This window comes from Epinephelus moara, chromosome 19, assembly GCF_006386435.1.
Source record: "Epinephelus moara isolate mb chromosome 19, YSFRI_EMoa_1.0, whole genome shotgun sequence".
In the NCBI taxonomy this organism is placed as follows: Eukaryota; Metazoa; Chordata; class Actinopteri; order Perciformes; family Serranidae; genus Epinephelus; species Epinephelus moara.
Genome location: NC_065524.1, coordinates 25,413,311 through 25,428,601, shown reverse-complemented (window position 1 = coordinate 25,428,601; position 15,291 = coordinate 25,413,311). Strand labels below are relative to the sequence as shown.

Sequence of the window (15,291 nt, the reverse complement as noted above, 5' to 3'; positions counted from 1 at the left end):
AAAAAGAAGACAAGAAAACCAGGAGGAGGAAAAGATTATACTTATGTATCCAGTGTATCCACTGGTTTCTCTGGTTGCAGAACACTCTTCTCGGGGTGTGTTAGTTTTTCCTCTATCACTATGAACTCCGTCATTTTGCAGTTAAGCTAGAGTCAGAGGTACCTTAAGTTTTTTCCTTTTTTAACCAAGACAAGGAGAAAACCGTAAGTGCTAAACAGGACACTTCAAGGAAACCTTAAGGAGAAGACTTAAGGGTGTTTTGTGCAACCGATTTTGTTATGAGGAAACCTTAACTCGGACTTCACGGAAGATCAGATCTTTATCTGCAACTGTACAGACATACTGGGTTTGAACAGAGTAAATAGGCATGCAAAAATACAGAACAAAACAAAAAGCTGTGCAGCATTCAATACTGCAACAATAATACATTTTATTTATAAGTGCTTTTCAAGTCACGCAGTTTAAGTCAGGACACTTTACAAAATCAGATAAGACAGTCAATACCTATTAAAGATAATGGTGGAAAGAAAAATGAAAAATGAAAGTAATAATAACAAAGAGCAACAAAAACAGTTACTGAATATATGAACAGATAAGGGAGTAGATTCATAATAAACACATTAGGAAGCATCAGGAAAGGCTCATCTAAAAATGTGAGTTTTGGGTTGATGTGCACTGGTGCAGACATTTTGAGGACCTTAAATCACCATGAAGTTTTTTACTGAATGATTTTGTCAGTAACACAAAAACTCTTCCTCCCTTTGGTCTGAAAAAGAAATGAAATTTGTTTTATATCACTTTAGAAGAAATTACATTACACTCATTTGGCCGTCACTTTTGTATAAAGTGTTTTACAGTAAGTGCATTGAAGCGCCATGAATAAACTAATAGATGTAAAAGTACGGTGTCCTGCTTTCCCAGGCAATAAGACACTGCTATTTCTTCCTTTGCTGAGTGTGCTCTTCAGTTGTTATTAATTCCCTCTGTTGGCCAGAGGGCCACATTGCAGCACATTGTGTATCAACACATATATTTTTCTTTTTACCACTTCCTCTTTTTCTCTTCAGTGAAACAGGAAAACACTCAATTTAGATCTAAGTTATCATTTTTTCCATTTAACCGTGCCACTTAAAGTGACAGTGCATTTGACATATTTTTTACATTTCCTCTCTGTTCCTTCATTTCCTGGCTATACGCTGTGTATACTGTAGCTGCCAGGAGATGACAGATATGCAGCGGCCTGTGCAGTGACCCATACGCACAGCATGCCTTGCAGCACAGGGCTGTAGGAAGGGTCTGTGTGAGTGAATGTGACTGTGCCCAGTGGGGAAGAGTGGGGAACAGGTGCCGACACTGTCAGCTTGTTAACACTGGGGAGAGAATTGGCTCCTCCGATGAAGTGCGGCACATATGCAACACATAGCCTTTGGCAGTGGGACGTATGTGCAGGCATGCATACATGTGAAGAGGAGAAAGGATGTGTGAGTGTGTGTGTGTTTTGGGCACAGGTTCTGAGACGTTAAATATGTTTAATGGGAATTTGATTTGTTTGCCCAATGATTATTAGCATAAAAAATAGACATCTGACTGCACTGTGGACGTTGAATACATTAAATAAAAGCAGTTTTGTTGAGCTGGTACCACCCTGATTAGTAACCCTGATAAGTGCGCATGCTTGTCAGCATCCTGGGTGTTGCACTGTGTATTACTGCAGAGAGAGACTGTATAATGTGCAAAACACAAAGCCCCTAATTTGTTGTCCAATAATACTTTATAAGTTTCGACATAAATTTTGTTTTGAGCACATTGTTAGAGCGTTATTATGTGGCTCCGTTTTCTACAAAAGCTTTGGGAGATATAGTTATACGAACCCCCCTAGGGTTATGTGCAAGAAATTCTCTCAAACATCACAAATTAGGCCCCTAGATGACCCATTTCTAGAAGAACTAAATTGACACAATGAATTATTCCATCCAGTCTTGTGGCCTCTATAACGAGAAGGGGACTTGGAACAGAGGATAAATTAGGACACTCAATTCTAGCTTCTCTCGTTTATTCCATCAAAGCCATTTAGGCAGATTTGCCCCGTTCGCCCAATTTATTCTGTGATTTCTTACCCTCTCATTTGGAGGACGGGGGGAGAAAAGAGGGAAAATGAATGTGAGTTTGGAGAAATTGGCTGCTACATTTTGGAGATAATAAGACACAAGGATAATGTGTCAGAATCGATTTAATTCTGGTTTAGTTGTGAGGAACTCGACACATCCTTTATCTTTTGGAAAAGACACTGGCGGAGCCCTGCCCCAAATAAATCACTAATAGCTGCTGACTATAAAGTAAAAGGGGAAAGTGAGAATGTTGTTTAGAATAAAATGATAGTTTACAGCGGAGGGAGGGAACGAGAGAGTTGGTGTGATGGAGGGAGAAAAAAGGAGAAGCTGCAGTAGAAGAGGAAACAACACAGTATAACCAATATAGTACATATGCTCATTCTTACACTCTTTAAGCCTGTTTATCAGCATCACTATTCCACTGGGGAGGAAAAGAAATCACACTTACAGTATGTCCACTGTATTTAAAATCAGCTACGACATTGAGGAACAGCGTGCATGTCTTACTGTCAACCGTGCGGGATGCTTTGCCAGGCTGCACAGTTCTGTACATCAAAGACAACACAGCAAAATGAGATGGCTTCTAACAAATACTGCATTGAGCTCAACTCAAGTGTCAAATCCGCAGGGTCCACGGGGGATATGGTTACTGTCACCTGAGGGTTAAAGCCTCCTCGCTGGTTTGATGTCTGAATATTAGGTTATTTGATATGCTGCTGCTCTTTCAAGTCAGCCTGGCAGGACAAGACTGCGAGCAGATTTCCCACAAGGACTTTAACTGCTCAGCGGAGAGACAGACATCACTCTCAAGCCCCATCAAAGCCGAGATCTCCTCCCTCTGCCCTCTGCATGCATCACTAGGCCGCAGATGCTTTTCATATTAATTTGGCGCCTTCTAGTGGAAGTATAAAAGAATTACATCACTTACTCTGTTTTTCTTTTTCAAGTGACTGTTGTGTGTTTTTTATCCACAGTGACAATGGTGTTATTTCTGATTGGGATCTCTATTGCTGTGAATAATTCATCCCATGAGAACCAAACTGCAGGTAACTGTTGAAACGATTTAAGAGCAATTATACAACATATGGCGAAGAACAGATGTTAGAGCGAGACCATGTAACTTTTGGAGGAGGATGACAAATTTTTCTGCATACACATGAAAGCTTGAATTCATTAGCATTAAACAGCACACTTTAATACACTCAATGATTTTGCTGCCACAGCCGAACTCGGTCTGGTATAACCAGTGCCTTATGGCACAATAATGTTAGCTAATGTTAACAAACCTTTCACCATTACTGCTGTGCAACTGATGTCTCTTCTGTACTTGTGCTGCTGATATATTCCTACAGAGGTCACCGCTCAGCAGAAGTTACATAGTCCTGCTTTAAGAGTTGACATTTTGGAAAATATAGTTTCTTGCAGTTAGATTAGAAGATGATGATGCTACGGCTAACAGCTAGTTATCTTAGCACAAAGATTGGACATGAGAGGAACCAGCTGCCCAAAGGTAGAAAATCTAGTCATCAGTGCCTCTGAAGCTCACAAATAACATGCTTCATATTAAAGGGACAGATGATATGAAAACAAACCATTCCTTTAAAGGGACAGTTCACCCCAAAATCAAAAATACACATTTTTCCTCCTAGCTGTAGTTCTAGTTATCAATCTAGGTTGTTTTGTTGTGAGTTGCCAAGCGTTGGAGATATTGGCCGTAGAAATCTTTGCCTTCTCTCAAATATAATGGAACTAGATGGCACTTGGCTTGTGGTGCTCAAAGCACCAATTAAATACATGTGAAAAAAACTCAACAGCAATGTCTCTTACCAGAAATCACTACCCTGTTAATCCAGATAATACACAGACTTTATTGTGAGCAGTTTCATGTAGGATCTATTTTCTCTGAACTGCATAACACCCACTAACTGTATCACTGCGCAGAAGGAAGAGTGCATCTACTCATGGACGAGAGGCTCGTGCTCGTGATGGCATGAGAAGTAAACATTAATGGTGTGACGTTAGCTAGCTCAGTGGTACTACATGAGTTAGCAGTAGATGCACGCTTCCTTCTGCGCAGTGATACTATAGGTAGGTGTAGTTCTGTAGAAAGAAAATAGTTCCTCCGTGAAACAACCAAGTAACCAGGTCATGATTTCTGAAAAGCGACCTTTCCGTAGAGTTTTTTCAGAATTTTTTCTGGCACTTCGAGCACCACAAATCAATTGCCATCTAAATCCAACACTTGAAAGAGAAGGCATACATCTCTATATGGCTATATCTATATCTCACACCAAAATAATGTTAAATATTGCTGCAGGTAAGAGGGAAGTGTGTATTTTTGATTTGGTGTATGAACTGTGCCCTTAAATATCAATAAGTTTGAATCTATTTCAGGGTTACAACTATCACTGTGCTTCTCTGCAGAAAACCCCACCCATCAGGGTGCTCACGTGCTGCCCTCAACACTGGTCATCTCACTGCTTCTCATCATCGTTGTCCTGCTGACAATCTACTGTTTAAGGTGAATAAACCTGCACACACACAACTTACTGTATTTGAATCTCTGCTTTCTCTTTTCTCTCTTTCTCTACCTTTCAGCATGTGTGTGAGCATAAGAGAGAGTGTGTCAGGTCAGGGCATAGGGGCATCTGGGTGGGGGTTGTTTTGGAAACAGGCTGTGAGCAGTGGCTTATGGGTAAACAGCTGCACCTCAAGTAAGACAACAAACAAAAACAGCTAGGTCAGGTCAGGTCACAGACACTCATTCACTGACCAGCCAGTTCAGACCTCCTTTTCCTGACGACATGAGGAGGAGCAGCTTTGCCTCGCTCGGATGGTTGATATTGGTTTTAGTATTTGTTGTTTGCTTACCGTATGTGCTCAGCAGCTCTGCTCTAGACATCGGGGTTAGATTATTTTTTGCTTTCTCAATACAGATATCGGCCCTTTATTTTCTCTGACGGCCTCTGCTTCTCTCTCTGTCATTACCGTAGGTTCAAAAACCACAGGAAAGCTCTGGTTACCTCGGTGGACAAAAAGATTCCAAATGGCTTCTTGGAGGAACAAGGTACTGTTGTGCTGTACTCAATATAACCAGCAGTGCATGAAAATATAATATAGCCTTTTACTTTTTATTTCTTTTTTTTTTTTAAGTGCAGGTTTACATTCTTTATAGACTAGGAAAATTTCATGATCTGAAGTCCAAGGTAGCTGGAAAGGTTTTGGAAGGCTCTTGGCTTTCCTAGCACGTAGGGAGCCATATAAACTTTCACTTCAAGTAGAAAATAAATATATTAATGGAAAGGCCAAATTCTGAGTTAAGACAGTTCCATGCAGCAGCAGCGGCAGCGGCATGTTTATGACTCAAGAAATCATTTCTGTCATGTACCCACAAAAGTAGGAAATCTTAATGGCCATCAGGCTTGTTTTTGCAGGTGCTATGAGAGCTTGTAATGTTCTCTATTGGGAAACGTTAGCAGTCTGACTGCCGTATATTCCTTTAAACACAGGAGAGCAGACAGTGGTCCTCCTCCCCAGATCTCCCTCGCCATCCAAGAGGTACTTCCCCATCCCTCTGGACTCACTGGAGGAGGAGTACCGGATACGCTCCGCAGACGATGGCAAGCTCTTCAGAGAGGAGTTCAATGTAAGCACGAGTTTGTGTGGTGCGGACTGTGCACTGCAGTCTGTATCTGACTAAGATCTTTGTCCTGCAAGCATAGAACAAGTACAGAACATAGTAATAAAAATGTTATGTTGGTAGGCTGTGTACCCGTGGCTTTATTTCTATCTCATGAGGATTGGGGGTTCTTTCTTTATAGTCGCTGCCGTGTTACTACCACCACGGGTCTTTTGAGGAGGCGAGCAGAGAGCACAACAGAGAGAAAAACAGATACCCAAACATTTTACCATGTGAGTGAGGATCTATATTCTGCAGCAGGCAATATTAATGTAACCTTTAGACTTGCAGTTTTATTGATCTCTAAATCGTAAGGAAAGGTGATGTGGGCTGAATGAAAAATAAGAACCAACTTTATTTACAGGCTGTTTTTTTTCTTCTCTCTCCTGCAGACGATCATTCAAGAGTCATTTTAAGTCATCTTGATGGACATCTGTGTTCGGACTACATTAATGCATCATACATAGATGTGAGTCTTAATCGCAAAGAAAGGAGCTCTATGTGATATTCAGACCATTCATTAAATCAGCAAACAACTATTTGCCATATAAAGATTCAGTGGAGTTATGGCGTCCTGAGCAGAGAATGAAGTCACGCTCCCTCTGTGTGTGTTGTAATCGGAGCTTGTGCATGTGCATGTTATTGCATGTGAGTCTCGGTGTGTATCCCACTGGCTAGCTAATCGCCACCACTTTGCGCTGCACTCACACGACTGTTACCACTGGTATCCTGACGGCAACGTGGAAGCATAACATCCACTCTCCGATTCTGCCCCAGTAAAAACCATGAGCTCCATCAGCACTGTTGCTGTTGCTAACGCTGTTCATGCTCTTAGCACACTGCAACCTCCTGAAAATTGATGCCAATGCAGGGGTGCCTAAAACTGCAGTTCTTCAAATGGCCACTTGAGGCTGGCTCAAGAAGCGAGTCAATCCCTATAGACCCCCCACGTGATTGATGCCCAAATGCCCAAATTTACAGAAGAAATAAGCGTGTTTACAGCCTGGTATAAAAACTGTTTTGGTCTTCATAGCTAATTTCAACATGACGACTGTGTGATGGGTAAATTTTTATATAACTCACCACTTTACATTTTATGAAGGCTTAAAGTTATGCATAATTAAGGGCAGGACCTCTTTAAGTTACTGTGAGTCAAGTCAGGCAGTTTTCATACACTGTTTGTTCTTTTTCCTATGAAAAATGATGCACCAAAACTTGTACATATCGTACATAATCATGAGCTAGTAATTCGTGTGTAACCCATGTATTTGGGAGGGCTGTTATCCCATGACCAACGCGCTGATGGGAGTAAAGATGGAAATGGTCCCCATAAAGAGGCAGGCTGGGGTTGAGGGTGAGTCACAAAACACAGGACTTTCCCCTAGGAGACTAGTATTCAGAACCATGTGAACTTTGAGTGAACTTTTTAATGTGTTGTCACCGTGTTTCTTTTCGTAAACCTAACCACAGCAACTTTACTTGCCTAAACCTAACCTACGTAACTTTATGTTATGTACGTAATGTCATACGTGGGCCCTTAATTTGTTGGATATCATACAAACTGTTGTATGAGGATACGTTGTTCAGATCCACCCCTTGTTTGTCCACAGCTCCACCTTCTCGTCCAAATTTGGTTACAGAAACGGCCAAGATGCCAAACTCAGGTGTTCAAATTAAGAATCCACAAACCAGTGGGTGACATTACAGTGGCTACGTCCATTATTTTTATACTGTCTATGCCACCAGCTCAGCCACCTCCATGTTGAGAGCCGTGTGCAGACAACCTCCGAATCACAGATGCACTCTGAATTTCGTATAGAGCTCCTATAAACTTTTATTGCAGATGGCTGTACTTATTATCATTAACACTGTTTTTTCACACAGGGCTTTAAAGAGAAGAACAAATTCATTGCAGCTCAAGGTAAATGTGCCTTTTAACTTGGTTTTAGTATTTTAAGTGATTTTGCACATGCAAGTTGAGCTGAGTTTATGACCATTTGCGCTGTATCTTTTATCCTTTTCTTGATTCTGCTTCAGGCCCAAAGCTTGAGACAGTGGCCGACTTCTGGCGGATGGTCTGGGAACAGAAAACAGCAACTATAGTAATGCTGACCAATCTAAAAGAAAGGAAAGAGGTTCGTCCATCTTCACTGCATTCTTTTAACGCTGCCAAGTAGGGCGTGTTATAGAATGGACTTATACAATCTGTATGCCTCCAATGCACCATTAGCGAAACCCTTTTGTATTCTCATGACCCAAAGTCATAGGCATAATTTATTTGACCCCTTTCCCAACTGAGAATCTATACAAAGTGTCACCCAGCAGATTACTTAGCATCGCATTAAATTTAGCCTCAAAGGGATGATCAATTGAGAGCTCAACAGCCGGTTTGATAGGGCAGAATAGAGGCATTGGGGATCAATGACGGAATAATTGTTGATAAGATCCTAAGAGGCTTCATGATAATTAGTCTGAGAATCTAGTTAATGAGTTGAAACGTCACCATGAAGATCTTATTGACTGACAGAGTCACACAAAGTCCCTGTGATTGCCTTTGGATTGGATTGTGAAATACACATGTCAGATACACGTTTCTGTACGTACACATAGGATACACACAACAGATGCTGCTCGACAACCATCTGATGCCTAAGTTACAATGAAGATACTGTTGTGTGTTTGTCACAGACATAAATTTGTCTGAAAGTTTAAGAAGAATAACGTCTTTATTGTCATGTTTGTCTTACCAGGACAAATGTTACCAGTACTGGCCAGAAAAAGGCTGCTGGATGTACGGGAATATCAGGGTGGCGATGGAGGACTTCACTGTACTGGTGGACTACACCATCAGAAAGTTCTGTGTTCAATATGTAAGTAGAATATGCCAATCTACATATCAGAATATTAATAAAAGGGCTAAGAAAATGCATTTTTAAAGCTCATTAGCAGCAGGTTGTATCATTTTTAAACTCGCAACTGAGTCCCCTTTGGCAGCATAGAGCTTGACTTCCCTCACAGCACATCAGTAAAAATATAATTATACTGTACAGCAGGAGTAAAGGAAACATTTATCCAAAAAAATGACTCGAAATGAAGACAAACAATGCTTTTATTGCTTTTATTTAGACATACGCAAGCTCTGAAATGATGGTGTGCTTTTTTGTTCTTAATAAACTTCTTAATTGCTATAAAATCTATAATCATAATAGCTAGATTCTTATTAAAAATTAAACATATAACAAAGCTGCATTGAGATGGTGTAAAAAACTAATGCTCCCTATGGAGAAATTTTAGTAAACTATAATAGGGTGCATAATATAATAAATAAATGAAAACCAGTATGGAAACACATTAAAGAATATTAAAGGATATATGTAATAGACGCAGCGTGGCATTATCAATATGTAGGTGTATTTAACAGACAGTAAACACTGTACTAATGTCTCATCTTTAGAGGCTGGTGCTCGCACATGATCTGTGTTCCTCTTCCTGCCGGGGTTGGGTGCCATCTCAGTGTACCGCGAAGCCTTCGCATTGCAAAAATTCACTTTGTTCCTTTTTCCATTTGAAGCCACAGAAGTGCAGATATCCTCCTTGACTCTGTGAAAACTGTGACTGTGCTGTAGCGCAGCAGTACAAGCTCGCAGGCTGAGCGCTTTTACATTCGGCTCTCTGAACACTGAGCATCCAAGTGTTCAAGAGAATGAAATTACGTTCTCCTGAGAGAGCATTCATGAGACACGAGAGCGAGGCGGAGGCAAACCAGTACACATGTTTAATAATTATATTCTGTCACAAGAAGCAAAATGACAAAAAAATACAAATGTTCCAGTTAATTTGAGGTTAGTTTTCCAGTAGGTAGCAGTTTTTAGCTGACTGATTTCCGTCTGCACAGTGAACGTTATTCATGCACAGGTATAAACTTTGTGTGTCTTTGCTTCACAGCAGGGCAGCGATGGTCCCCGAGCTCCACGGCTGGTCACCCAGCTCCACTTCACCAGCTGGCCAGACTTCGGGGTGCCATTTTCACCCATCGGCATGCTGAAATTCCTCAAGAAGGTCAAGGCTGTCAATCCGTCATATGCTGGACCTATTGTTGTGCACTGCAGGTAAAGTGTGTAGTATAACAGAAGCAAGAAAACAAGAGTCAGAGTTGATGCAATTAATTATTAAGGAGAAGAAAACACTGTTTAAATGATGATACAAAACTAAGATATGCTATGTGAATAAATCAGCAGATGTTAAAGGTAAACTTCTTCATAATTTGATAAAGTTGCGATGGTAAATTCGAGGTAGAGGTAAACTTAGGTAAAATGTCTAAAAACTAAACTGCAGCTCGTTACAGAGAGATGAGTAAAAGCACCAATAAACACGGTATGTGCATATGTTTGTCTGGCCAATCAGTGTAAAACCTCACCAAAGGAAATCAGCAGCCGACTGTAGCAACTGCTGCAACAGGTGCTCGGGGAGAAGGACTGTTGTTCTTGAATGGGGCCCATTGAGGAGGCCTCAACACCCCGCTGTGGAATCCCAGCCCTGTGCTCCCTGAGGTGCCGTCTGCTGAAATGACCCTTTTAAATCTATTAGGAGTGTGTTTGGGCTTCAGAGGTGAAGCACTTTTACACATGCTTGAGGCTGTCCACAATTGACGTCTATGTTAAGAAGACAGGGATAGCTCAGGGTTCAACCTAAATGTGTTTTTTTGCTACTTGCCTGAAGTCCATTTTTACTTGCCCCTGTACAAATTGTTCGATTTGCTGTCATGTTTGATCGTTATTTAAAGTTTTGTCCACATCCTCTAACATCACTCAGCTAAACTCCCGTCTCCAGGATAATTGAAATGCTCACTTGTGCTTCAGCTTTTAACGTTTGTCTTTATCTGCCACCATTTTCTTTCAAGTGCACAGTCCGAGTTTACTCTGTGATTCGTAGGCGGTTCATTTGTTGATTTGTCTAGCATTGTGAGACAGCAGTGTTAAGCGTTGTTAAGCAGTGCGCCAGGACTAATGAGGAGTAATAACAACAATAGTGAGCGCTATAGTTAGACGCCAGTGTCGCTGCTGATCTAAATTGACATGTTGTCTTCTCTATATCGCCAATCATCATAGTTTGTGCTCCAACAAAACCAGTATGTTGGCATGGCTACCATCAGTGTAGCTAGGTTAGATTCAGTTAGATTCGTTGGTTTCTTGTGATTGGTTAGGGATTATTGAAATCTCCTCCCCCATGGAAGTGGACGCAATGTCAGACTGAAGAAACGGAGTGTAACTTTGTACTTATGGCATGCATGTGCATAGTTGTGATCACAAACATTGATCTGAAGCTTCTGAATCTGTTCTGTAGTTTTCTAATAAACAGTACATTTAGTAACTTTTGTGATCAAAAATGATCTGAATCTTAATTCTGAGGCTGTCCTGTGAATACATTTGCAATACACAATAAATATAGCTAGCTATAGGCTCACTCCTTAGCTACTTCCATAATCAGCTCTGGAGAAAACGATATGTGTATATGTAATTTTTTTTTTTTTTTTTTTACCACCAGCCTGATCGGGCAACAGAGTTGCTAGATTCACTAGCACAGTGTGGCATTTTACTTGCCCAAGCAATCAGGCAATTCTTATTGTTGAGCCTTATAACAAAGCAATATACTGTATAACAAGAATGAAACAACATTTTTTATATCATGTCTGTTATTCTGTGGGAGAAAAGCTCTGTTGTTGCTGTGGTTTTATTTGTGCTTTATAGATACAATGTCATATAGAGTTCTTACCCGACACATCTTTCTTTAGTAGCTGCACTTTGTTACTGAGAAGACCTTGCGCCTCCTTGTTTGTGTTTCCACAGTGCCGGGGTGGGGAGGACTGGGACGTTCATTGTCATTGACAGCATGATCGACATGATGCACATGGAACAGAGGGTGGATGTCTTTGGCTGTGTGAGCAGAATACGAGAGCAGCGCTGTCAGCTCATCCAGACAGATGTAAGTGTTGACCCTCTCCGACCTGTTGTACCTTGGACTGACAGCTCAACTCACTGCTCTGGTCTCGTCTTGGCATAAACAAGCGAAGACATGGAAAACAACCACGTCTATGATACGGAAATAGTGGGAAAATAGTTTGGCAAACTAAAGCTACTACTTCTACCTCTTCTGTCTCCTTGACTTCCTCTGTCTTCCTCCTCAGATGCAGTACTCCTTCATCTACCAGGCTCTGTTGGAGTACTATCTGTATGGAGACACGGAGCTAGATGTGTGCTCTCTGGAGGGCCATCTGCAGAGGCTTCACAACACCAGGGCTCCCCACGACAGGCTGGGCCTGGAGGAGGAGTTCAGGGTAAGAAGAAAGAAGCTCACTCTTGAACATTTCAGTCAGTAATGAATCGTCCCCATCACCCTGCGCCCTGCATGAGTATGTTTTCATGGAAAACTTGCCCAGGGTGCCACTCTTGGCAGTAGTAACATAAATAACAATGCTTTGAATCAACTAAAACTTTATAAGGCACCACCATCTGCCACACAGGATTTACTATAGCTTGGTGAAAAATTCTCATTTTTGCTGCAAAGAGTCCCTCACAGTTCCCTACACACTAAATGGAATTATTCCCTACTGCCTCTTCTTCGTCTTATCTTCTTTTCTACAAGTAGGATATGTTTGTCCAGCTTCTGTGTTTTGACTTGTTGCATTTTAGTTACAGTTCATTAGCACTGCACTGCAAATAAACTTTTCAATCATGTCCTTTCACTCCATTTCCCCCCCTTTAGAAGCTGACCAACGTTCGTATAATGAAGGAGAACATGAGAACTGGAAACCTTCCTGCCAACATGAAGAAGAACCGCGTGCTTCAGATCATACCGTGTAAGGACTGCTCCGATACTCTGAACACTTCCATAATACATCACATCCAAGTAACATCAAAGTATCACACTGCTGCTGATTTTATGGATGCCATACACAGATATCTGGCTAATCAGTCCGTGTCTGTGTGATCAATGGCATTTAAATATGGCTTGTATCTTGACTTAAAGTTGGACAGGGAAGCCTGGGTACAACTTTTTTACAGAGAAAACCGATACAGGCTGTGGCGTGTTTGGCCTTAATAACACAGCTAAAGTTTTACTTAGCTGTTATTTTTTCCATCAGCCTCTTCAAACTTTTATTTTATTAGGAATCACTTGTGGAAAGTTTCATTTTCCCTTTTTTCTTTTGCAGATGATTTCAACCGAGTAATACTCTCAGTGAAAAGAGGACAGGAGTTCACCGACTACATCAATGCCTCCTTTATTGATGTAAGCACTCCCTCACGACCTCCTGTATAGATTTCCCATAGAAGTATATATAAAGCTCATTGTTTCCTTTACAAACAATGCAAAATATTATGTTTGCTGCACTCTCAAGTGTTGTTTACCGGATGATCTGCCCTCCAGGGCTACAGGCAGAAGGACTATTTTATCGCAACCCAGGGCCCACTGTCTCACACAGTGGAGGACTTCTGGAGGATGGTGTGGGAGTGGAGGTGTCATTCAATCGTTATGCTCACCGAACTCAAAGAGAGGGAGCAGGTACAGTATGGTGCTCTTGCAAAAGCGCAGGCTGAGAAGTGGAGTTGCACATTTAAATCTTTTTTGTTTCCACTATTTCATTTTCTGATTTCCCTTATTTCTCATCCTTGACAGTCTGTGTATGTATTCAATGGATTTATATTGCTTTTGTGGTGCACACTGAAAGTATAAAAACAAAAATAGGACATAAATCAGTCAAATGAAGCCTAATTGTATTTCCATCTGACCTTTCCAAACAGGAGAAGTGTTACCAGTATTGGCCATCAGAGGGCAGTGTAACATTTGGAGATTATACTGTGGAGCTGACTGGAGATACACAGTGTGAAACCTTCACTCTCAAAGACATGGTGCTCACCTACAGACCAGTGCGTATATTTTATTATAACATTAAAATCCTTTAGAATATAGAATTTAAATTGACATATTTGCCTCTTTGTTTTTGTGCTTTAATTATTTTTTTTATATATCCACTATTTTATCTGTGTGAAAATAACAGTAAGCTGTCCATCTCACCAGGAAAAGCAGTCACAACACGTCCGACACTTCCACTTCCACGGATGGCCTGAGATCGGAATACCAGCCGAGGGAAGGGGGATGATTGACATTATTGCCGCTGTGCAGAGGCAGCAGCAGCAGTCTGGAAACCGTCCCATAATTGTGCACTGCAGGTGAGGAACTTCACTTGTGCATCTTCAGACGAAAAATCACGTACAGTACATCGTGTTTAATATTTCTGTCCGCTCATGCTTTTAATTCAACCAATTTCATTTTCACTGCGCTTTTATCACCTGATCACCTAAATCTCTCGGAGCGGTATTGGAAGGAATTTCATTTTTACAGATACATTTTTCTTCCCCACAAACGTCTGTTACAATAAATTCTACATTTTGCCTCAGTAGACCTGGTGTTCTATGCCTAAACCACTTATGTGATCCCTTATAAAGACTTAGCTGTGAAAGCTTTGATCAGAACCCAGCTTCAGGTGAAGTGATTCTAAAGCAGCATGCCCCTGTGGGATTGATCCAATCCACTGATTCACAGTCAATTAAAACCTCTCAAAGTGAAATCTCCTCTGACTCCCACTATGATTAATCTGATAAGATGAGCTAACGACAGGAAATGGTGTCATCACTCTCTTCTATTCCTTCATCACCACTTGTCTAAGAAGGGCTTTTTAAAGCTTTTTCTCTGCCCCTGGGAAATGGGGCTAACCCGTTGCAATCCCCAACGTCTCTCTACACTTCTCTTCCGAAATCGCACATCACTCTCGCGCCCCGCTCCCCGTCTCTCTCTCTCTCTCTCTCTCTCTCTCTCTCTCTCTCTCTCTCTCTCTCTCTCTGTCTTACTCTCTCCATCCCACCATCATTGTAAACATTGACTCAGTCAAACACTGAGCTTCCAAACTGATTAGTGTTAGCGTTTGGATTAGCCTCTCTTTAAGTGAGGATGATTATTAGCACTATTACACAAAGGTCACCTTTTCCCTTGCAAACTTTTTTTTCATTCAGATGGAAAAAGGATGTGCTGCTAAGATTACAAGAGTTTCATTGGAGAAGTAGTTAGTATTTCAACTTTTCTCCTTCTACTTCTGAGCTTTATTTCTAAATGTAATTCTCCTGCAACAAGTCCCACCATTTCCCATCCAGTGTGCGCATTATCTGACGTGACCGCTGATGGTTTTGTCCTTTATGTTTCAGCGCCGGTGCAGGTCGGACCGGTACCTTCATTGCCCTCAGTAACATTCTGGAGAGGGTGAAAGCTGAAGGCCTCCTGGACGTTTTTCAGACAGTCAAGAGTTTACGCATGCAGAGACCACACATGGTTCAGACTGTGGTAGGTGGAAAACGAGATAATATCAAACCTGCTGTGCAAAATCTGTCAGCTTATTCACGTTTGTGTTGTTTGGAGCCGTTTCTGCACATATCTAACACTCCTTTTCCC

General features: G+C 41.3%; 1 protein-coding gene across 3 annotated transcripts in view; it reads left to right on the top strand.

Annotated features, from left to right (window-relative positions):
- LOC126406958 (receptor-type tyrosine-protein phosphatase epsilon-like) overlaps positions 1-15,291 on the top strand; it is a 34,329-nt gene that overhangs the window by 17,172 nt on the left and 1,866 nt on the right. Inside the window, exons 3-20 of one of the 3 annotated variants that reach the window (XM_050071566.1) lie at positions 3,086-3,157; positions 4,536-4,632; positions 5,105-5,178; positions 5,621-5,757; positions 5,933-6,023; positions 6,183-6,259; positions 7,675-7,711; positions 7,828-7,925; positions 8,541-8,660; positions 9,736-9,899; positions 11,637-11,772; positions 11,975-12,124; positions 12,553-12,646; positions 13,001-13,077; positions 13,216-13,350; positions 13,590-13,715; positions 13,867-14,018; positions 15,048-15,183. In XM_050071566.1, the coding sequence (XP_049927523.1) occupies positions 3,091-3,157; positions 4,536-4,632; positions 5,105-5,178; positions 5,621-5,757; positions 5,933-6,023; positions 6,183-6,259; positions 7,675-7,711; positions 7,828-7,925; positions 8,541-8,660; positions 9,736-9,899; positions 11,637-11,772; positions 11,975-12,124; positions 12,553-12,646; positions 13,001-13,077; positions 13,216-13,350; positions 13,590-13,715; positions 13,867-14,018; positions 15,048-15,183 (1,968 nt within the window). In that variant the 5' untranslated portion in view covers positions 3,086-3,090. Of the gene's footprint in view, positions 1-3,085; positions 3,158-4,535; positions 4,633-4,860; positions 4,948-5,104; positions 5,179-5,620; positions 5,758-5,932; positions 6,024-6,182; positions 6,260-7,674; positions 7,712-7,827; positions 7,926-8,540; positions 8,661-9,735; positions 9,900-11,636; positions 11,773-11,974; positions 12,125-12,552; positions 12,647-13,000; positions 13,078-13,215; positions 13,351-13,589; positions 13,716-13,866; positions 14,019-15,047; positions 15,184-15,291 lie in introns of those variants that run through there. The other 2 variants (XM_050071568.1, XM_050071569.1) reach the window with 2 other exon arrangements.